The following is a 24,538-nucleotide window of genomic DNA, read 5'->3' as shown; positions in this document are numbered from 1 at the left end:
AGGGGGCGCTAACGCCCACGTTGGGAATCACTAGTCTAAAGAGAGAGAGTTCTATTCCATATTTCACCATGGATTAAGGTACTGGGGGTTAAGGGGACCATGGTACCACAACTGGTACGAAAAATATAATATAGTTCAAATTTTTGCCACAAGGTTCTATATTTAAGTTATGGAACAAATGACCCCAGACAGAGTTGTATGGGACACTTCATAGTATCGTGAGATTTGCTTCGCTGTTTAAGAACCTGATACGGAAAGAAAATTACTTCTTTTAACAGCTGAAAAATCCCAAAATTTGTACTAATTACGGTATCTGTTTAATATGTGCACCTTGTGTGTGTGTGTGTGTGTGTGTTGTCAATAACATGAGCAACGTGTTTTAACTGTTTTACATTGTCGCAAAGTCATTCGTGCTTCTACATAAAACACATATGCATCTCGTCCATATTTTCCAGCGGAACTTCTAATGAATTGGTGCACATTGGAATGTGCGTGTATGTGTTGTGAACCTAATGCGAAGATTGTTTCTGTGTAATGTTTGTTGTAGCGCTGCCATCTGCCGTCTATTTTTCAAAACAAAGTGATTCCTGAGATACGGCATAAAATTTTCATCCCCGTCCCCCGCCTTTAAGCTTCGGCAAGTCCTCACATGATCTTTGATATGTTGTAGTCTTCAGATATTTGTATATATATATATATTAGGTAAATTCAAATAACACTTGCCATGTTAGCATGCAATTTTTTTTTTCAGCGAAGGAATCTTAATTTTCCTGTGGATAAAATGTTAATGAAAGATAAAAAGTTTTACGTTGTAAACTTATTATGCAGAACATTCTCTGTCGAATAATATGGTGGCGTTAGAATTCAATTGTATCATAGGCAGTTGTTATCTATCAGCAATTCAGAAAAGAGATGAGAGCAATACACGGGCGGTTAACAGTACGCACATAACTGTGATGCAAGTTTTCTTCATTAAAATGGAATCTTGAAATGAAGAACGCCGGTCGGGAGACCATTAAAGAAAGAAAGAGGGTAATTGCATCAAAAAAAGCCCTGAAACCACAGCAAAAAACTTCCGAAACTCCATCGAAAAAAAAAAAAAAAAAAACTAATTTTTTCAACTAGTTTGACCATGCAATATGAGAAGTCCATCTGCCCGTATGTGAACACGGGCAGATGGACGGAATTTGATCTTACGATCAAAATTAGACGCAGTGTGAAGTATGTAAGAAGCGGTGGCATGAGGAGAATGCTCTAGTTACGAAATTACGAGGACATTTATTTGCAACAATTTTTAAATCTTTGGGTGCTTACCCGAAAGAGCGGGAAAGAGTACGATATTTGTTTTTATATAGAAAACGTGTTACTCGTTTGTTTATCCAGTTACCGCTTCCATTTCTCGTGCCTTTATATATTCCTGATTTAATAAACTATGTTTCGTAAAATTTTTGGGACTTCATCTCTTAAAATTTCATATTTATAATGAAAAATCCATTTCACTCTAGGTGCGTACTCCTACCTATCTTTCTCCAATAAACTGTATGAAATTTCATGATGAAATGTTGAATAGACATCTCTGAGCAGACACACCTGAATTACAACCATCCTGTAGGTTTTGCAAATGAAAATTTTAATTTTATATATATTATTCCGCCATGAGGGTCTTATTATCCGTTCTGCAAATTATATTCCTTAATTTGGGGTATTCTATCTGTCGGCATATCACGATTGTCAACATATCTACGCAATCAATCGAAATTTAATTCGATTTTTCCTTCGGTATAAGGTCTTTACAACCATTGAGATGAAATGATGTAATATTTGATGCCTAAAGCTATATATTCGATTACTTTTGACGCATCAACCACAGGTAAGTAGGTAGATAGTTGTTATTACTATATTCCAATTAAGAGAAAGGTAAATTGTAGACTAATACAAATATAAATAAAGAGGCGTGATATATTTTCCAAGATATAAGACTCGAGATTAATGAGTTTCTTTAAATATAAGGCATGCCATATTTTTATGCATTTTTCCTCTTCACATGAAACCAAGTAAATAACGTTTGGATAAAGATTGTCCCATAAATTCACGAATAGTTTAAATTTCATAAAAATTAAAAGAAATTAAAAATTCTAATGCTGTTTCTTCGAAAAAGTTATTCGCACGAAGGGAGATTTTTCTGGTGTAGGAAAAAATTTCCTTCAGACTTTCGTCGATAGAGAGTGCTGCACGAAAGCAAATCACTAGAAATATGCAAATCAGAATCCTATAAAATGCGGGGAGTGTGATTTAACAAATCATTTTAGAATTTTCCTATTACTGACGTTTACATAAGGTTTTCAGGCTGATGTTGACGAGGGTGAGTACCATTGGTGAAGTTGTTTTTCCTCAGGCGAATCATCGTCTATAGTTTTACGGACGTTTCAGACACAGAAGAGATTGAAGAAAAGTTCAGGTCTAGAATTCCGTGATTTGCTTTCGTGTGGCGCCTTCTACCGATAAAAATTTGAACTATTTTTTGCAACAGAAGAAAAAAAAAATTCTGGATTCACTAAATGCGAAAATCCCGTGATCACGTCCTGTCCTAGACTCTGTGTTACCATTAACCACTTTATGACCAGCGGCGGATTTAAGAATTTACCGTCTCCTGAAGTAGTCTATGGTTCACGACCGCTCATTACCCAAACTCAAGCCACACAGTGCTATAAACCGATTTATGGAATCGGCCAGTCCTTATCGACTGATTTTCGTATAAAATTTTGAGCATATGTTGTTGAATGACAGTGCATGCTTTTCGCAAGAGCAAACGGGACGTGTATCCAGGTCCCACAAATTTCATGAATCCTCAAAAATTCTAAAATTTTATAGTTTGTTCTGCACATTTACTTTCTCATCTTCTTGAATTTTTCCTGATTAAGATACAAAGTAGCAAGTGCTATAGCATACTTCAGAATTTGTTTTAAAATATTCAATTGTGCATAAATGCACATAATAACACTCTGCAACCATGTCCCACAGAACGCTATACACTCAAACTCGATTATACTGACATTGAAATGATTTTGTCGTTACAACCGAGATTGACGCTTTCAAAACCTTTTAAGCAGTCAATCAATACTATGCATAAAGTATTCATATAAAGTGTTCATTCATACAAAAAAATACAATCAAATACCATGAATAAAGGTATTTAAATTATGATTAGGATGATTATATTTTGAGAAAAATACGGGGAATCTGGATCACAAATACGAGACATTGCCGACTCTCACCAAAAATGTTGCTGAATGTCAGCGAAATTGCCAATTATTGCGTGAAGCGGGAAATGAAGTGCTACAGCAAGTTTGCATTGAAATAAAATGTATGTCGTGAAAAAAAATTTACAAATATATGAGAGTAATATTTATAGTCGTATTAAAATGATCACCATCCCCAATTTCAGTGAATATTGTGAAATTAATTAAGCTTCTTTGAAAAAACGGGACATTTTTATTAATCGGGCAAAATTATATTTTATAATACGGGTATGTATCCCATTTTGCAGGTAATCTCATTCAACCAGTTGATGTGTTAAACAAGTTTATCGTTAGGTATTTTAATAGAATAACAGACTAAAACATATTTCCTCAATGTTATAAGCTCTAGAGTTTTAGTCATTTTTTGGGGAAAACGCCGTGAGAAAACTGAAACAGACGTGTAGAAGAAGTGTCGTTATATCCGAGGTCGTTGCGGTTTTATCGACGTTTAAGTAAGGTTCAATATCCTCAACAGGAATCGGCCAGGATTCTCAATTATTGATGTTACTGTGTGCTACGGTGTCGTTACTGTCGAGTTTCACGTTATATAAAAGTGGGGGGGAGGGACGAAAATTCATGTTTGCCCAGGGCCGAAACTTATGAAGAATGTTCTCTGCCGAATGGGTCAAATTTGTTTTGCCCGTGTAGTGTATGTGATGTGATCTTCAGTAACAGCAGGAAATACTGGCAAAAGTTGCCGCTTGAGACGAAACACCGCAAACCTCCTTCATAATGGAAACAGATGTCTGGACCGATTCCGAAAAACGGAAACGTTTCTTTCATGCCTCGATCGATTAATTATTATACTTCATTCTGAAATATAAATAACTCGATCATAAATCTTGGAATAAATTAAGGAAAGCTTGTTCCTAATCAGTTGGAATTTCTTAGCACATGTTGGGGGAATGTGCAGAGATAGCGACGCTGTGGCAAGGAGTGATGCGAAAACGGAGGCACCGACTGGATCGCTGACAAGTTTCTGGAAGCCGTCACCAAGGCAGTGATGAACTCTTTAAGTGAAGTAGCCATTCACATCTATTCGCACAGAGAAGAAGATTTTGTGCCAGAAAAATGCCTTTATTTTATTTTATTTTTTCGTATTTGCTAGCAGAGGCGATGAAATGTCATTGATAGATTAGGTCGACACTTTTCTGCATTTTTTTGGCATCCGTTTTTCCGATGCATCCCTTTCCCTATCCATTTTAATCTCACAAGGGTTTTTTTTATATTTTCAATGAATCTCTCGTGAAAAGCCTGATACATAGGTTTTGCCTATAATTCGATTCTCTGAGGTCACATCTTTTTTTGATGGTCACCGTGTAGCTGCTTGAAAATGACTAAAATTGAGCGACGGGTTTTCCAACCAAAATCATATAAACTTGTCTAAAAATAGGATCTTCATGGAAGGTTTTATGATACACTTATAAAAAAGAGTAGGGCAGTTTTCATATTTTCATATTACTTATTTCCACTGATGAATAAAACAAATGCTTATGTCACTTTCTGACACAGTCTTCTTCTATTGTCGTGGTGCGTCTCTGGTATCTTTCTAACAACTTTATGCCATATACAGTGAAACTTTTATATACTCTGCCGACCAAGAAAATATATCGTTGTAGATAGGTTACCGTTAATTCGAGAGGTAGCAGCATTATCATCAGTCGACACAAAATTTACTCTGTTGTTGGCATCGATTCGGAATTGGCGTTCGTGGTACCACCATAAAATGCATTTAGGTATCTGAGTACATTAGATAGCTCTCTTCTATAAAATGGTGCTGAAGTGAACTTTAATAACACTTTTTGGTCGAAAGTGTCCGAAAATAGTTAAAACACCGCTCTAGGTTATATCCTGCTTAGCACCATACTTGTTTTTCTAAGTCCCTCTTTTTGTCACTCACATGCATTCGCAATGTTTTGGTCACTCACTGGCCTGATCCTACACTCTCTTGGTAACTATTTTGGCCATTCACATGCTTGTACGAACACTAGATCACTCTTTTGATCGCTCAATAACCTGGTTCCCTCCCCCCCCCCCATTCTCTTGGTCATCAAATATGGTTCGCGACCCCAAACCTAATTTTATAAAAATGAACTAAGAGCATATTTATAGCTCACTCAAGTGACTCGCGGTGATGTTCCACATCTCTTAAGCGAACAGCGGCACATTTCGAGATCACTCAAGCGGCCCGCGGAAAATTCATAGATCACTTGAGTGACCCCGCGACACAGTTCCAGAGCATTTAAGTAATTCGCGACATAGTTCCAGAGCACTTGTGACCCACCACACAGTTCCAGAGCACTTGTGACCCACCACACAGTTCCAGAGCACTTGTGACCCACCACACAGTTCCAGAGCACTTGTGACCCACCACACAGTTCCAGAGCACTTGTGACCCACCACACAGTTCCAGAGTACTTTGACCCGCGACATGGTTACAGGCCCTTAAGTGATCCGCGACATAGTTCAAGTGCACTTAAGTTAGCTCCAGAACATTTGAGTGGCCCTCGACACCTTTTCATCCCTTTAAATGGCTCGCACTCTCGAAGACTTGAGCACCGTAAGTCCGCGAAGTAATCCATCATACAGACTGCATAGAACAAACATATAAAAGACAACGACGTGACTTTGATCCTCTCATTACAAAAACAAAATCTCATATTATGAGCTTCAAGAAAGCGAAAAATCATGTCGTAGCGAATGAAAATCGTTCTCATTAGTCAAGAAAATTGCCTTTTTTTTTATGGTTCTATAATCTCTCGATATTCAAATAAGAAAAAAATAATAAATATATATCATCGTCGTCGTTCGACACTTAACTCTTTAATTGATGGTCTGGGAAATGAAGTGACAATTCGGGGGGTCGTTTGTGTCAACACGAATATCTTCCTTTTTGGTATTCCCCCCCCCCTTCCATGACTGAATAATGACAAATCTGTGTTAATGAGCCTTCCAAAAGCGTAGATTAGCGAGTTAAATTAATAGGCGTGTTCCTGACGTCCTGCCTCGTGTAATTACATCGTGATTCACCATTTGCTGCTGCTGCAGGGAGGATTATTTATTTATTTATTATTCCCATTATGAGATTCATGAATTCATCGATATATCGATTCTACTGAAATTTATTCTATAGTGTATCTTACCGTTCTTCAACTGGCCAAGAAAAGGCTTGGAAAATAATATACAGGGGGGTTATAATTAAAGTTCCCGTACTCTGAGTGGTTTTTTTATTAAAAACAAACCAATAATCCGAATATATATACAGCCAAAAAAAGGTTAAATTTTTGACCACCAGGTGAAAAAGTGATTGTTTTTTTATTGAATTTTTCTTTTTTCCATGGCCCATATAACGTATATACCAAGTTTCAATGGAATACGTCGACCAGAACGGGCGCTACATGGGTCTCAGTAGTTTCCGTATACTGACATTGCTCAGGCTTATGCAGCGCCTGTCAATATAGTGACACTTCTCAGACCTATGAAGCACCGTTCTGATGGAGGTATTCCATCGAAACTTGGTATATACGCTATTTGGACCATGAAAAAGAGAAAAAACTTCAATAAAAACTGCCACTTATTCACCTGGTGTTAAAAAAACTTCAATTATAATATCACTCTGTACTTACACCAAAGATTTAGATTTTTTTTGTTGAGAAAATGCTAGGTTATGAACATGAGGTACTAAATACTCTTGCACGAGATTAATACCGTACTTTCCTGCTTATAATCCGTCAATTATACGTTAAAAAATATCTAAATTTCTTAAAGGCAGTTTTTGCATTATTTATTTACGTACAACCCTAGAAGACATGTCTGCACTTACACTGGGCATGAAATGCACAAAACGCATGTGGAAATTCCCGAAAAGAAAAGCAGCTAAATACAAATAAGTTCATAATTACTAAAAAGAAAAAAAAATACTGAAATAATACAAACAAGTAAAAACCTGAATTTATCTGGAGTTTTTTTCTCCCTGAGAGGTGGGATAGAGTTGAAGATGTTTTGAAATCGATAAGAAAAAAATTATTTTCTCCAGCAAAACGCGCTGAACAATTCCTTTTATTCCTTAAGGTTTATTGAATAATGCAATTCGCATATTTATATCGATTACGTGCGATGACATTTTTTTCCGAAAGTAGTAAATTTTACCTCTGCTGATTATACGCAGGGAATAATGGGGATTGTTTTTATAAAAAAAAATGCATAATATAAAAGAAATTTAGTTTCTTTTATATTCCGCAAATTTAATAAAATAATATATTCAAATTAATAAAAAAAATGGATTCAAATTAATAAAAAAATTATTTTAATTATTAAATTGGTTCAAATTCTTGATTTGTCTTTCGATTATCTAACAGTTAAAATATCGTCACGGTTTTCTTACAAAAACGACACCGCCTCATGCATTTCTTTTAAATTCTAAATACGTGGTCGATTTGCACACAGCTGTTACCGCAACTACTTTATCTGAAACTAGCGTTCCCAGAAGCAATTAATTTTTTTTCTTCCTTGGAATTTTATTTCATTTATTGCTGTATTTATTTTTCATTTTCCTGTAGTTTTTACATTTTTTTCCCTACTTTTTCAAATTAATGTGTGTTGTTCCTCGCTTGTAATTTGAAAGTTTTCTCTCCTCTTCTAAGGTGTGAAGGTCAATCAGGTGATTAGTACACTCACCATTTGATACAAAAAATCATGTTATAATGAAATAAAGAAATATTATTTCCGATTGAAAAAATACATCTTTTACCCTTTATTTACCAATGGTACTTTAAAGTATCAGGTAAGATAATAATCTAACATGATACCAGTTCATACATGACAAACTATTATTTGTCATGCACTGATGACAGTGAAGATCATGTTCAGGATGCATAGGCAACAGGGCGTGTGGCATTTTACTGGCGAACCGTTGAGCCTAGAGGTATATTTTCAATTAGAAAAAGTATCCAAATAACGTGTAGTACACAGATATGTCATTCATGTTGCAAGGGATTGTGTGATTATTAAAATAAAAATGTTAACTTTTCTTATACGGACACCCTGTTTTCAAGAACCCAATTAGAAAGTTGTTGCTCTGTCTCTCCTGATGTCAACTAAAAAAATCCCACGTTGCTAAGTGCAATATTCACTGAGATAATCGAATTCGAAAAGAGAGGAGAATTGGGAAAAAACATCATTAAATGCAGATAAACCGTTTCACCCTCATATAAAGATGTTCTTTCTCCAAATTCACCCGTATAACAATACCCTCTATAACGGTAATTGGTAATCATCTATACAATGATATTACTCTCTGGTCCGATGTACTTTTCACAGAGTTAATGTGTCCCATCACCAGTATAACGATACGCTTCGCCACTTCCTTGAGTATCGTTATATGGGTGTTTCACTGTATTTTTTTGTCTGTAATTAGAACTAAAATGAACTGAGCAATTTGCACGATAATTGTTCATTATTACTATTGAATTACTCATTTCATTTCAATTTATTACCATTATTTCTTATTTTATTTTCATTTAGTATCATAATTACTTATTTCATTTCTTTTATAATGCGGTAGATAAAGGGTTTAACTGATCAATCACACTATAAAAGTGACAAAATAGTATTGAGCAGTGAAAATACGTGCAATTGTATTTAGAGGAAGAAATATTTCAGAATTTTCCACTTCTCTTTTAGCTGTTTTTTTGAAATATTCTTGTAACTGAACTTTGATTTGAATGCCTGGCTTTATTATTCATATTTTCTTAGCTTAAATTGTACTCCATGTGATGAATCGTTTACCGATAACTATTCACTCTCTTCTTCTATTACTACAATGTATCGTTTGTTTCTAATTGTACTGATATCATATCCGATATAATATACTCATAACTATTTTTATACTGGAATAAATATCTTTGATTTTTTGACCGGCTTTCCAATCAGAACTTGGAGGAAACCCTAAACAACAGAATTTTTTAGTAAATTGTTAGTTCAAAAAAAAAAATTTAGAAATATATAACGTGAATTCCCATAATCTCTACAGGCAAAAGTTCTGTCGGCGTTTCAGTTGGAAGAGTCATGCTATGCAGTTGTTGCATAAGGACGCAAAATTGCTTTTCGCACTGTGCTGCGAAATGCTTAAGCTCAGCGCGGATCACACACGACAGAACGCATTGACTTACAACGGTCATTGAATTGAAGGAAAAAAAAAGACATGATCACAACTTTTGCTGAGGAATCAGTGTTTCTCTCACTGATCAAATATTCAAGAATAAAATTTATTATCACATAAAAGTAAAAAATTCATTAACCCTTACTGCGGCATTGACGAGATATTTCGCCTAACTTGATGCCTTTTATTTCGGCAATAATGAGCTATCTCGTCACCAAGGAAACCCTTTTATTTCGACAAGCTACTGTGTTGTGATTTTTTTTTACAGTTAAACATGTTTTCCATCCTTTTCCCAACCAGTCGGGTCAATTGCCAGTACATGGAGACAGCTTTTGTTCGAAGTTTGGCAACAGAAGGGGGGAGAGAGAGAGTCTGTGTTTTTTTCCTTTCACTTCGAGGTACTATAGGAATATTCGTACAGAACAAATAATAGAAAAAGCCAGATTATTTCTCCTCTCTGTTTATCTTTTATGGAAGGAGAAACACTATCGGCGCTGCACGAAATCAGAAAAAATATTCTTCTTCGAAAGAGATGTGGCATTTTGCACAGAGTTAACTTAACTTAATTTCCGCAGTGGCAGTTATAATGTGGATCAGTGAAATTTTAAAAATCGCTCAAAGGGTTAAAATAATCCTAAAATTATTTTATTTTCGAAAATAGGAAGAAGAAAAAATAAAATAGCGAGTGGATAACTTTTACTTTTATTTCATTTTTAAGGTCTCAAATAGTGGCGGTCACAGAAGAGTTTCACGTTTCGTTTAATCTTTCATCTCATCTGTGTGAGTTTGATAACGTGTACATGATATCGATTATCTGACCATCCCCTTCGTATTCCTTATTATGTTACATAACAAAAGGCTAGAGAAAGAAGCTCTGCGAGTGTATGTGCAAGAGAAGGCAACTCGTTTGTCATGGCTAAGGAACTACTTTTGGAAGTGAGTGAACGACTCTGTCTTTTGTCTATGGAAAGGCAAATGGTCGATGTGAACGACGGCAGTGTGCTTTCAATTGTCGCTAAAAGTCGTCGTCTAGTGGCTGGGAGAATTGGCGGTTTACGTTCTTTCAACTTGACCGAATCGATCTCTCAAATGGTTTTATTCCTCACACAATGTGATCACGCGGGAAAAAAACCCACCCATTCAAAAATACATTTGATGTCGATACTGCTATTTCGGAGGAGAAAAAAAAATGTATTTCTCTTTTTGTAGCGAGTTTTTCCTGGTTTTCACTTTCATGTCTATAATAGAAATAAAACTTTGATCAATCTGCTTTGGGGGAACTCAGGGCTTCAGAAAATACATGAAAGCCATTAAACAGCAACTCTTCTTATAATGAATTTATGACGCATTCATTTTGCCATAATTCATCATTTTTAACGCAATAAATCTTTTCATTTTTATGGCATTGAATTTCCCCAGTATTAAGAAAATATATTTCACCATTATCAAGGCAGTAAATTTGATCACTTTTGAGGCGAAGAACATCATTTTTTAAGGCAATAAATTTAAATACTTTTAATGAAACGAGTTTTATCATTTTTAAGACAATGAATTTCATCATTTTTAAGACAATGAATTTCATCATTTTTAAGACAATGAATTTCATCATTTTTAAGACAATGAATTTCATCATTTTTAAGACAATGAATTTCATCATTTTTAAGACAATGAATTTCATCATTTTTAAGACAATGAATTTCATCATTTTTAAGACAATGAATTTCATCATTTTTAAGACAATGAATTTCATCATTTTTAAGACAATGAATTTCATCATTTTTAAGACAATGAATTTCATCATTTTTAAGACAATGAATTTCATCATTTTCAGGGCAAGAAATTTCGTCATTTTCAGGGCAAGAAATTTCGTCATTTTAAGGCCATGAATTTCATCATTTTAAGGCCATGAATTTCATCATTTTAAGACCATGAATTTCATCATTTCAAGACCATGAATTTCATCATATTAAGGCCATGAATTTCATCATATTAAGGCCATGAATTTCATAATTTTAAGGCCATGAATTTCATAATTTTAAGGCCATGAATCATTTTCAGGGCAATGAACTTCATTATAATCCTTACTGAGATAGAAAAATTTCCTTTTTCGCACACATTGAAGTTGAACGTTAATATGAACTACACTAATAAAGCGCCAATAATTTACACAAAAAAGACGCAAACTCATTCCAGCATTTTATTTCTGACGCACGTGAAGGGGAATGCGCATTTGTATATACGAATGGTACAAAATATGACCACAACACAAATTTATGAAACTTTGTTAATAGCTCAAGAAAGGATCTGCCACTAATGCTGATGGCAGTCCAACCATACTGCCACTTTGACGAATTGTATGACCTTCAACAGTGTCGGATCATCTGGATTCTTAATGCGTCTCCATAATCTCAATCAGTAATTGTCATTTTTGAAACAGAATGAAGAATTATCTTTGAACGACAAGCTATATCATTCCTTACTCCAGGAAGATCTAAATCGGCAACCCTAAAATATACCTCATTATTTCATTGGGACAAGCTGGTCTTTTCGCTACTGTTGGACGTCATATAGTTTGTCAACATCTTAACATGCCTTGCATTGAAACAGGAGATTAGTTTTGGGCAAGAAGCTTTAAGTACACCAATGTGTTGTACGACATACAACACATTGGTTCGGAACAGCAATTTATTTATAAATAGGAATAAAATAACTCTCAGACAGGCAATAAAATAAATAAATGGAAAGAAAAATTTGTGCACTGCACAAATATTAATAGTAAGAATAATTGGCGTATACTGGCAATAAAATAGATAAATAGGAGAAATGAATTGCGAACCGACAAAAAATACATAAATAGGAGAAATAATTTGTGGACTGGCAAAAATACGTGTAGGATGGAAATAGTTTTTGGACTGGTACAAATTACAAGAACAGTTCTTAGACTGTATTGCATTCATCAAATTTAAAATCATATAGCAGTTAAACGGAACGGCAGGAAATTCTCACTGACCGGCACCGATACGTGGATCAGCGGTTCAAAAATACTGCTACAAAAACCACAATGAGAAATATAGATGATGGATTTTCCCGAAGAGTAACCCCCGTTCCCACATATATTTTACGACGCATTATAGTGATAATTCATCTCCTAAAAGACATCGCGAACAGAGAGAAAAAAAGGCTTTTTGATGCATGTGGGGGGGGGGGGAATTATTTTTTGTTGTTCTTAATAACGAAGAACTGAGCATTTCATTTTATTGAACTCGTAAACGCCCACACGTCTATCCAATGATTGCCAGACTGTGCAGCTATAACTTTGTCTGAAAGACGACAGGCTTTATAAAGAGAAGTAGAGGTGAAGGGATCGGCGCACATATACGCACAAACAAGAGGAACCACCCACTCCACACGAAGGAAATTTATTGTAATAGCTCCTCCAATTTTGCCAGAGAGCGACAACAACTAATGTTGCGGAGCTATTGGGAACTAAAATATGAGGTGCACGGGGAACAACATATTATTCTTAGATTTTGTGCAGTAAGCGCAACTTTCTCAAGCGCAGTTCGAAACCCCCCCCCACGAAATAACGAAAATTCTCGCCCTCTTTCTACAACTACTTTGATTTTTCTTCTCTCTCCCCGAATGTAATGTATCGAAGAAACGACATTTCACCAATATCCCTCTTTCTGATTACTTGGTAGCGATTTATTATTATTATTATTTTTAGAAGCATCATTAATCATGGACAACGATTCAACGGAAAATCATTTATTTATTTATTTTTTGCCAACCTATACAAATTATCGCTATTATTAATATTAGTCAAGGTACTGGAAAAGAAATAAATGTCATTGAGTTATTTTTCTTTGTGTCGAGAGACAGAGAAATCACTGTCAAAAAACGCTAGGAATCTCAGAACGGAATCGATAATCACATGCCTTATGTGAGAGAAGAAGCATGGGAAAAATATCGATTTGTTTTCGGGATGACATAAGTGTTTCTAAAGAGATACAATAAGTTTTCAAAAAAATGTAAGTATATTGCCAAATTCGTCATAAAATCTGTTGTTACGAAACCTCGGATATAACATCAAACATTATTGGGCCCCGGTGGATTCCCTTCAAGAATATTGCTAATGAAACTAGCGTTAACAGATTCAGAAACTACAAAATGAGGACGCATGCTTTTGTCTCCTGATTAACGACTCACTTATGTCTGTTCGCAACAGATGGCGCGAATATGCTTAAAAACCACAATAGTTTTCCCATCAAAACAGGAACTGCTATTTTTATTTTTTCCGTGCTACCAGATTCAGAAAGCTTATGGAAACGATGACACATGAGCGCGAACTCTTGGCAATGACACTTACATATTTTGACAACAGATGAAACCTCTGTAACAATTGCTTTCATCGGAAAAACGGCAACAATTCCATTCTAACAGAAACACATACACTTTTAATACGTATACACTGTATTTCTTTTCTTCTTTGGAAAGAGGTTACATTTTAATGGAGGGCAAGTACAGCAATGGGTTTCCTCAAAGAGTGTAAATGTAAATATGTATGGAAAAAAGACCAAACAAACCAATACCCACTGATGGAGAGTGTTTGCTTTACGTGCAAGTTTTCTTTCAATAAAGGAAACCAGAAAAGACCAAAAAATGAGGACAAAAGGGAGAAATTTAGAAAAACGCTCAGAATGACATAAAATATGAAGACGTATTCTCATGGACGAGGACGTCGTTTAACCTTATTTTAATATTAACGAAATGCAATGATCTCGGATTTAAAACATATTTTTAGTGTTTCTGCTTTTATTACTATGATGTTCCTCCAAGAAATTTTTAGAATTTGAGTAAAGCTTATTCATCAAATTTCTGTCTGCTTTCCCTAACGATAAATGAGGAGCTTATTTTCAAAAGGGAACATTTTTCCCTTTTTTCCGAAATGCACTTTTTAACGGTTTATGAATCTCTGGGATGAGCTCTTTCGGATTATGCAACAAGGATTATTCAAACGGGAATATTTTTGTTATAAATCACAATATAAAGTTAGTCGTTTCTAACAAAAGGGGAACATATTCACCTTTTTCATAATGTTCGATATTTTTCATATCTCGATAACGGACACCCACGGGACCGAAAAGTTTGCCATCTAACGAGAAGTGTCTGTTTATGATACATTAAGTACCGCCGATGTAATTCACAATTGTGCCCGTTATGGAAAGTTCCCCTGTAGAATGATAGTGTGTCTTACGTTAATGACGAAAGGGATGTAAAGGTACCTTCCTGGAATAGTTGAAACCTTCTGAAATCAACAGGGGACGTAGAAATTTCTATTTTTTCAGATTTGGATCAGCTCAAATATCAATCAAAAGGTAATATTTTCACAAATTTTATTTCAAAACAGAATATTTCCAAAATTCATATGTGGATAACTGTCCTGAATGTTGATCAAGAAACATAGAATTTAAAACAATAGCAGAGTTTTTAGAAATTTCTACCGAGACATGTTTTTTTCTTTCCTTTTTTTCAGGGTTCATAGGAATACTATTATTACTTGACTGAATTTGCATCTCGTAAACATTCTTCTAGGAAATTTCTAACGAATTGGTTACGTGCCGTCCGTAATAGCTGATGCTCTTACGCGTGTGTATGTGCCACAATTCACATTTTCTCACGGCCTTCTTTTAACATTCTCGTCTATTTATGAACATTGCTTTCAAAAGCACGACAGTTAGATGATTCCGTTGATTCTTATTTTGTTGAAATGGATTTGAAAGAACTTTAATAAATAATAAGTTCACAGTCCATGATCTAATTGAAAAGAAAAAAAAACCAATCAACAGTTTCAGTCACGCAATCTTAAAATACTGGCGGATATTGGTAACGAATGTCGAACCTAAAGTCGTCAAAGTTCGATAATAACTAATAATTTCATTTGGCTTTTTTTCCTGCCATTGTAACAAGTGTATTTCGGAGGACGCAAGTTCTTAAAAAGAGAGAGGGGGGGGGAGGCTCTTGAGACTCTACATGTGAAGCCCTATAATCAATCATCACGTGTCAGAAGTTTTCTCCTGGTAATTAGCATTATTTCACTATACAGAGGATTAGAAAAGGAAAAAAAAATCATCATCGTCAATTAGGCATAACATGCATTGATTTTCACGGTTCTTTATTATTATTATTATTTATGAAGTGCATGCGCCAACAAGAAAGAGAAGCACGCAAATTGTTTTTCGTCCCATTCAATTTTCCTATCTTCTTTTGAATGACAGCTTGGATCGAATGGATTGAATAGGCGAACGAAGGCCCACGGAGAAGCCAAAGATCTCAATAAGAATGTTTATTAGCAACATTTTCGAAACAGAGTATCAAAAACAATTATCGTCTCATTTCGAACGAGATCGGTGACAAGACCCCCTTTAATTTTGTGGTTTTCTTTATCTCCGCAAGTGTTTTGAGGAAGAAGCTGCCACGTCTTCCGAGCACTCAACGGCAGTAGAGACTCCTATTCAATAAAAATGAAAGGATGAATAGGTCTATAATTCGTGGGAAAATAATAATAATACCGACACATCAAAGGAATGGGGAAAAAATCACGGTGAGTAGGTTGATAATACATTAAAAAATAATAATAATAGTTATAGGTAATTATTATGAACAAAATTTTCAATGCCAAAATAGGACTTAACATTAATAGATTACATTTTTTGCCGTTGAATGAATGTGTTTTGATGTGAACAGCCAAGTGAAGCTGTTATGAACAATATACAGTACTGAGAGATAGACGCTTTTATTTCAGCTCAATATATCAAGGAAACAGACATTTTCGGGACGTTAGAGGAAAGGAACTCGGAAAAACTAGTCATCTGGTCTCCACCGGGAGTCGAACCCAGGCCCTCTCGCAAACCGGGCAAATATGCTATCATTTACAACACTGGAGACACGACCTTACAGAAAATGTCTGTTTATTACTTGAAATGTTTTTGGGCTGAGAGAAGAAGCGTCTATCTCTCTCTCTCCCGTCCGACCTGGGGGCCATCTGCGGAGTTAAGAGAGGCTACTAATGCCTTTACTGCAACGTCTTACGCCACAGCGCGTGAAATAAGGAAGACAGGGTCGTGTTTCCACTGGTGTAGATGGTAGCATGTTTTCCAGGTTTGCAAAAGAGCCTGCGTTCGAGTCTCGGTGGAGGCCAGATAACTTTTCCTTCTGAGTTCACAGCATATGTATATGTTAGTTCCTCAGCATGTATCCAGAAAATAGATCTAAGTCCAGAAAAATCCTCAAGATACAGCAGCGTTTTTCAACCTATGGTCCGCGACGATGGTAGGTGAGCAGCAGGCCGACTTGATAATTCAATTCTAACTGGATAGAAAATTAATCAATTGTTGTAATTGATATAATAGTAATATCCATTATTGATTCACAAATAAAAATTGTACCTTCATACATGATACCTTAATTTCATGATACCTTGTCAAAAAAAAACGTGAAATTGCGATCCCGAATACGGGATATTACTAGTTGGCAGCCCAAAATGCGATTTACGACAAATTTATTAATTACTGCAGAAAGGGGTGAAGGGTGAGGAAATAAAAGGTTGCCACAAATCGCAGCAAACAAAACTTTGATGAAAAAACATTCAAATGACCCGATTACTGTAAAATACGGGACGTCGCCTATGACCTTTAAAAACCTTGCCATGAATCAGCAAAATATCCTGTTGTAATTAAAATTGGTGAAAAACACTTTAACTTCACAATGTGAAATGAATGTTTGTATTTGTGCCCAAAATTATCATAAGGTATAAAAACGCTTTTTATCAACGATATTTTGGTGAACATTATAAATTTAAATAAACATCATTGAAAAAAACGGGACACATGTATAAAAAGAAATTCAGAACCACTAAAAATACAGAAATGTCCCGTAATACGGGACGCAAGTGGTACTTCGAATTGTTTCAGACATTTTACTGGTACTTGGTTTCAGAAAGGTTGAGAAACACTGTTATAAGGGATCCACATGATCATTTTCATTTACCCCAGCGCCACCACTTCATAAATGATACATTTAGGTGCTGTGTGAAATTGATTATAATTTGTTATTTAATTGTTTTATGATTTGCGAATTATAGAAAGCACCTTAATAAATATACATTTTGGATTTTGGGGGGGGGGTGGCTCTGAGAATTTAACTTCGCAACACAGTCCGCGGAGCATTGATTTTCACTATAGGAGGGAGTCCGCTGTGAATTACCCTTCACTACAGGGGTCCACGACCTCAAAAGGTTCAGAAACTCTGATATGCAGGGTAATCGAAAGATAACAGTACAGATTCTTGAATTCATTAAAAAAAAAACTCACCTAGCAGTTGAAAACAAGGACTTACCGGGCTGTTTGGCGATGCTCTTTTATTTCTGACGTTTCGCCCGCAGCTGTGGTGGACTGTGGAGTACTTTCACCACTGAAGATGCCACCACAGCGAAACGTCAGAAATCGTTAGAAGATCACAACCAAACAGCCCGGTAAATCTTTGTTTCCGACTTGACGCCGGCAGTGAAAGTCTACGCCAACTCATGCAGCAGTGTTTTTCAAGAAGCGCTAATCAGAAAACACGGTACCGTTTTGTGGTATGGGATCGACCGGTCCGGGTGACCCGAACACGGCCTGGGGGGGGGGGGGCTCAAGTGCAGAGGCCTAATAATAGGGACATCCAGTTAATATTTTTGAGAGTATGTATGTAATTTGGTCGGCAACAATTTCTAGCCAGTTAATAGAGCCACAGGAAAATCACCTTGCCGGTGGGGAGGTGTGGCTACGATGCAGTTAAGATGGCACTGAGGGGTACCCAGTTAATCACAGAGGTTAGCTATATAATAATTTTGTTTCAATTTTTGCTCCATTCTTAAATAAATCTCGACCTCGTACGAATCCATTTCGGATCACTTTTGTTTTAAAAACCGATATCATCCAATGCGGGCTTTTGAATCACGTTCGAACATCCAAAACAATGGATTTCGATTGACTCTCAAACAAGAAAAACTTTTGAACATTGTCGAAATAATGACTCCTGAAGAATGCTAATTATTGATAATTGATATTATCGATTCAAGTGTTGGTAATTAATATAATCGATTCAAGTGTTGGTAATTAATATAATCGATTCAAGTGTTGGTAATTAATATAATCGATTCAAGTGTTGGTAATTAATATAATCGATTCAAGTGTTGGTAATTAATATAATCGATTCAAGTGTTGGTAATTAATATAATCGATTCAAGTGTTGGTAATTAATATAATCGATTCAAGTGTTGGTAATTAATATAATCGATTTAACTATTGATAATTAAAATGACGGATTGAACTGTTGATAGTTAGTATTATTGATTGAACTGTTGATAATTAGTATTATTGATTGAACTGTTGATAATTAGTATTATTATTGATTAATGATTGACGCATAAATATCCATAAGTAGGGATGACTTTTTAACGATGCTGAAATAACAATGACTTATTAGTGATTCTTAATTTTTGATTGCTTTCGTGCAGTGATCAAATAACAGCGATTTTCTCACAATACTTAAACAATGGATTCTTTAACGATGCCTATAAATTAATGACTTTTGATTCGTGCACAGATGACAATGACTTTTGAACAATGAAAAAAAAAATCTCATGTACAAAAATTAATTTTGAGCGGTGTTTGAAGTAATAGCTTCCGGAAAAATGATCAAAACTAATGCGAATTTTTTTAAACAGCAATCAATTGAGAATTACTAACAATAATAATCTCGAAACAATAGCTTTTGAACAGTGCTTGAATAAATTATGAATTCAGAAAACTCTTGAATAATATTGAATTCAAAACAATGCTGGAATGAATGATATACCAGGCAATGCCCAAATAACAATGAATGTTCGACGAGATGCCTAAACAAAAATTAACGATTGAAGTACTAAAATAGCAGTGGCTTCTAAACAATGCTTGCACAACAACTGTTTTTAAACAACGTTTATATAGCTACTGCTTTTAAACAATGGTTCAACCACAACTGCTTTTGAAAAATGCTTCAATAACAATTGTTTCTAAACAGTTCTCTGCTAATAAATATTTTTAAACAAAACTTAATAACAGTTGGTTTGTAACAATGGTTGTATGACAATTGCTTATAGGCAAGATCTTAAGCAATACTTGAATATTCACTTCATTCATACAAATGTATATGTACTCCATTGATCTGGAACAATCAATTGATCATACCAATCTCTTAGGAGTACGTGAGGATCGTTGTAAAAAAAAATAACAAAAGCTTTCCAACAATTTCAGATCAACACAACATTCTTTAAAGAATGCTTGAATAACAATGGCATCTAAACAATTCTTGAGTAATACAACGGCTTCTAGACAATGCTTGAATAACAACAATTTCTGAACAATGGTTGAGCAACAATGACTTCTGAACAATGGTTGAATAACAATGACTTCTGAACAATGGTTGAGCAACAATGAATTCTGAACAATGGTTGAGCAACAATGACTTCTGAACAATGGTTGAATAACAATGACTTCTGAACAATTGTTGAATAACAATGACTTCTGAACAATGGTTGAATAACAATGACTTCTGAACAATTGTTGAATAACAATGACTTCTGAACAATGGTTGAATAACAATGACTTCTGAACAATTGTTGAATAACAATGACTTCTGAACAATTGTTGAATAACAATGACTTCTGAACAATGGTTGAATAAGAATATTCTCTAAACAATGGTTGAATAAATCAGTTTCCAAGCAATGATTGAATAACAGTGGCTTTTGAACGATGTTTGAATATCAATAGCTTTACACAGTGCTTTTTCGATAAAACAAAAAATTAAAATTAAATGTTGAAATTAAAAAATTAAATCTTAAATCTTAAAATGATTAAAATTGTTCAACAATTATTTTTTTGGCAGACGCGAATAGAAATGGGTTTTGAACGAAATTTAAGAAATTGGGCAATAATAATGACAATGTGTGCAATTCACTAATGCTAGAATGTTTTTTCTGCAGCAAATAAATGTTCTCTTTGATGCAACAATGAAAAAAATGACATATTTCTTAATATTATTTTTTTTCTCACAGTGTGGCTGGGTTCGATGGCTTTCTCGACGGGACTGTTCGTGTCTCCATTGATCGTGGCTTTCTGTCGTAGGAAAAGCACTCGGCTGACGGCTGTGTTCGGCGGCTTGACATCCGCGCTCGGTTGCCTGTTCACGTCGTTCGCATCGCAGCTGCATCAAGTTTTCTTCAGCTACGGATTCCTGATGGCCGTCGGTCTGGGACTGGCCCGAGAAACGTCCTCTCTGATGGTCGGCCAGTATTTCAAGAGAAAGAGAGAGACCGTCGAAGTCATCATACAGTCTGGAACTGGTGTCGGAGTTGGTCTCTTCTCCTACGCATTACATCACGTTATAGGGTGAGGAAGAATAATTTTTTTTAAAAACAAATTTATAGAAAATCGTATGTTGTTCATATCGATTAATCGGATCATCCCTAATTAATCTCATTTTTGTTTAAAAATAGTGCACTAGGATGGAGATTGGGCCTGCACGCTGTAACAGGCATCGCAGTCGTTCCGTTCTTCGTCGGTATATTCTACAGATCGGCTTCTCTGTACCACCCTCAGCGTAGGGCCATCCTACATCTGAAGAACCAGAGGAAGAAGATAAAGGACAAGTCCGGCGTATCGGACAAACCACCTTTCTTCGACTTCTCGACACTGCAGAGTGGTGCCATTGTTGTCACGATGGTTTCCTCTGGTCTCTGTTCCTTAGGACTGTACGCACCGTTCTTCCATTTCGTAAGTAAGCAGAATAACGAATACATCATATATCATTATGCGAATAAATAACATATTTTTTTCATACACCCGACAGCATTTGCGAATGACAGGATTTTTTTTCTCATGCAGCGTAACAATATGTAGAGCTAAAACAGAGGTGAACATAAATTTTATATGCTATTGTTTCTTCTAAGCAGACTTAAACTCGATATGGTAGAATGAGCCCCGAGCACGGGCACATTGTTCTGATCGCCCTAATCGACTCTATGTACAACTTTCTCACGGTATTCCCCACTCCCCTTGCCTCAGTGGACAAGTCAAAACGTACTATGTTGATAAATGGTATCAATGAGATCTCTTCATTCCAATCCGTATTGAAGATTCAAAATGTCTCCTCGCTGAATAACAGCCTACATTTCCACGATGTTCTTACCCAATGCCATAACAATCTTCCCTATGCAAAATTAGACATCTTTCCATATACAATGCAACCTCTCGATAACGGACGCTTATGGGACCGAAAAATTTGTTCAACTCGGAGCGTCCGTTGATAGCTAGTAAAATGCACAAGAGCCCACTGACGAAATTCAAGAAAAGTATCTGTTATACAGAATACCAAGGACGATTCGGTATTCGACAAAAAGTGTTCATTATGGCAGGTTCCCCAATATATTACGATGAAAACTACTGGCTGTTTCCGTCTATAAAAAACAAGTACATTAAAATTAAAAATTAAAGAATCTTAGTTTAAAAGAAATGAAAATCTCTTGTTTTATGTAAAACAACATGAAAATGGCATGATTTAACATTTTGAAACCACTTGTTTGGGGGGAAAAAACTAATGATTCTCCATTTTCATACATCCTGTTCGATCAAACGGGATAAAGAGTCATAGTACTTATGACCGGAATTTTTTCGGATATAGGGATAAATCGGTTATTATTATCATAAACCCCCGAATCCCGACGTGATCACATTAAGCGGCGTGCACTGCATTATTACGTATGCGTCGAAGAAATTGAATCACGAGGAACCATCTATCACAGTCATGAATTTTCTCTTTTAACGGTGTTTCATGTATTTATTTTTTGATGTGTATCTACGAACACATTATAACGCCCAATACAGAGTCAGAAACGGAGAAAGTAGTGTTCAGCATATTTCGAATGATGCATTCGAGTCGTGGTCCTGTAATATAGATTGCATTTCGGATGGCTAGGGCTTTTCATGGTGCCCTCTCACGTCACCCGGCCACGAAATTGATTAGTTCACTGTCACAGTATATGATGAATGTTCGAAACTTCTCTCGGACTTATTGGAAAGAGAGGAAAAGAGGAAGAAAAAAAAGATGGCGGACAAGTTCGTAGAACTCGACATTTTGAAAGATGTTTTCATCTCATCCATACGTTCTCACCAAGAGCACCGTATATTTATTTGGTAAATTGGACAAGAAATGGAAATTGGAAAAACGATTTGAGTACCGTAGCCAGTTAAGCCACACACTTAGTTATTACCCGTATGTCTGAACATCCATTTCAGTCTGACGTGTTTCACGCATAACTTTCCACGACTAATGGTAGTACATAACGTATTGAGGGTCTTTTTTATTCTTCTCAGAATAGCGATGATTGTATTATGTTATACTTTCAATCGCGGTATTTCATCTACGTAGTAGGTGAATGAATACAGTTCAATTGAAGTGCATGTCGTTATGGGGAAAACGATGAGCCTTCTCATCTATTGATTTATAATGAGCACTTTCTTCTTAATTTTTATCTTTTAACATGGCTATAAGCATATATGTGTTTCTCTTCGTTTTTATCTTTTAATCCAAAACTAAATTTTTATCTCAATTTTTTTCTTTCAACCAAAAATGAGCATTTTAATTTTGATTAATTTTCTTAGTTACATAATTTTTTAAATGAAATTAATTTTTAAATTAATCAGTCTTGTATCTAAACGAACATTTCTATCTTTTAATCTGTGATGAGCATTTCACTATTTATCCGTGTATCTGAAATGATCATTTTTTAACATTATTTTTTTATTTCAATCTAAAATGAACATGTCATATCTTAATTTTTATTTTTTTGTCTGGAATGAGTATTTAATTTCAAGTGTTGTCTTTTAATCTGAAATGAGCATTTTATATCAATTTTATATTTCCAGTTGTAATGACATTTTTATTGTTCAGTCTGAAATGAGTATTTCTATCTGAATTTTTATTTTAAAATTTATAATGAACTCTTATCTTTATTTCTATCTTGAAATTAAAATGAGTTTTTCAATCTCTTGATTCTTGATCTGACAAGAATTTTTATTTTTTAATCTGAAAAACACTTTTTTCATCCTCATCTTCTAATCTGATATTAAGAGCTTTTATCTTTTTATTTTAAATGGATATTTTTATCGTCTAATCTGCAATGAGAATTTTTTATCTTTTAATCTCAAATACTCTTTTTACATTTTCATCTTTTAATCTGAAATGCTCTTTTTTTATCTTCATCTTTTAATCTTAGATGAGCACTTTTTATTTTAGAAAGGAAAATTTTTTATCTAAAATGAGCACTTCTATCTTCTAACCGAGCTGAAAACTTCTACCTTCAGAAATGAGCATTTTTATCATCTAATTTGAAATGAGCATTTTCATCCACTCATTTGAAATGAGAACTTTTATCTTTTAATCTGAAATGCACTTTTTCTTTTAATCTGAAATGCACTTTTTCTTCTTTTAGTCTGAGATGAGCAATTTTGTCCTTTTATTTAAAATGAACATCTTTACCTAAAACGAGCATATTCAGTTTTTTTAATCCTTAGTCATTTTTAATCTTGTTGTACAAAACGGGTACAATGGAACTTCGGTTAATGAGCAACTCGAAAAACGAGAAAATTTTTGAACAAATTTTTATTCGATTAACGAGCAATAATTCACATTAAGAGCGAAGATTTTGCTCTGTGTTTATTTATTTCTACGTTGTGACAACCGAGCTGATGGTTTTTCGCTTTCTCCCACGCACGCGCTGTAAAATTATGGGTAATATTCTCCCCTACAGTCTTCGGTCTACGTGCCTAACTCAAAAAATGAACACCCGTACGAACGTGACTGTTTAATATAACCTGCGAAACCAGATGTAGCATTGTAATCATGCGTATGTGCGCTTCAAGTTTTTTTATTTTAATTCCGCTTGGAGAAAACTGTGGGCTGATTGCATTATTGGAAGTGAATTTGAGGGGTTAGCT

General features: G+C 35.1%; 1 protein-coding gene across 1 annotated transcript in view; it reads left to right on the top strand.

Moving 5' to 3' along the window:
- Positions 1-24,538, top strand: part of LOC149083109 (monocarboxylate transporter 10-like) — a 134,003-nt gene that overhangs the window by 88,075 nt on the left and 21,390 nt on the right. Inside the window, exons 2-3 of the mRNA XM_089236248.1 lie at positions 20,599-20,932; positions 21,040-21,316. Of these exons, the coding sequence (XP_089092374.1) occupies positions 20,599-20,932; positions 21,040-21,316 (611 nt within the window). The remainder of the gene's footprint in view (positions 1-20,598; positions 20,933-21,039; positions 21,317-24,538) is intronic.

This window comes from Pholcus phalangioides, unplaced genomic scaffold (assembly GCF_987345545.1).
Source record: "Pholcus phalangioides strain wild (caught in Gottingen) unplaced genomic scaffold, Ppha-v1.0 ptg000009l_1, whole genome shotgun sequence".
In the NCBI taxonomy this organism is placed as follows: domain Eukaryota; kingdom Metazoa; phylum Arthropoda; class Arachnida; order Araneae; family Pholcidae; genus Pholcus; species Pholcus phalangioides.
This window is presented reverse-complemented; position numbering and strand designations above follow the sequence as displayed.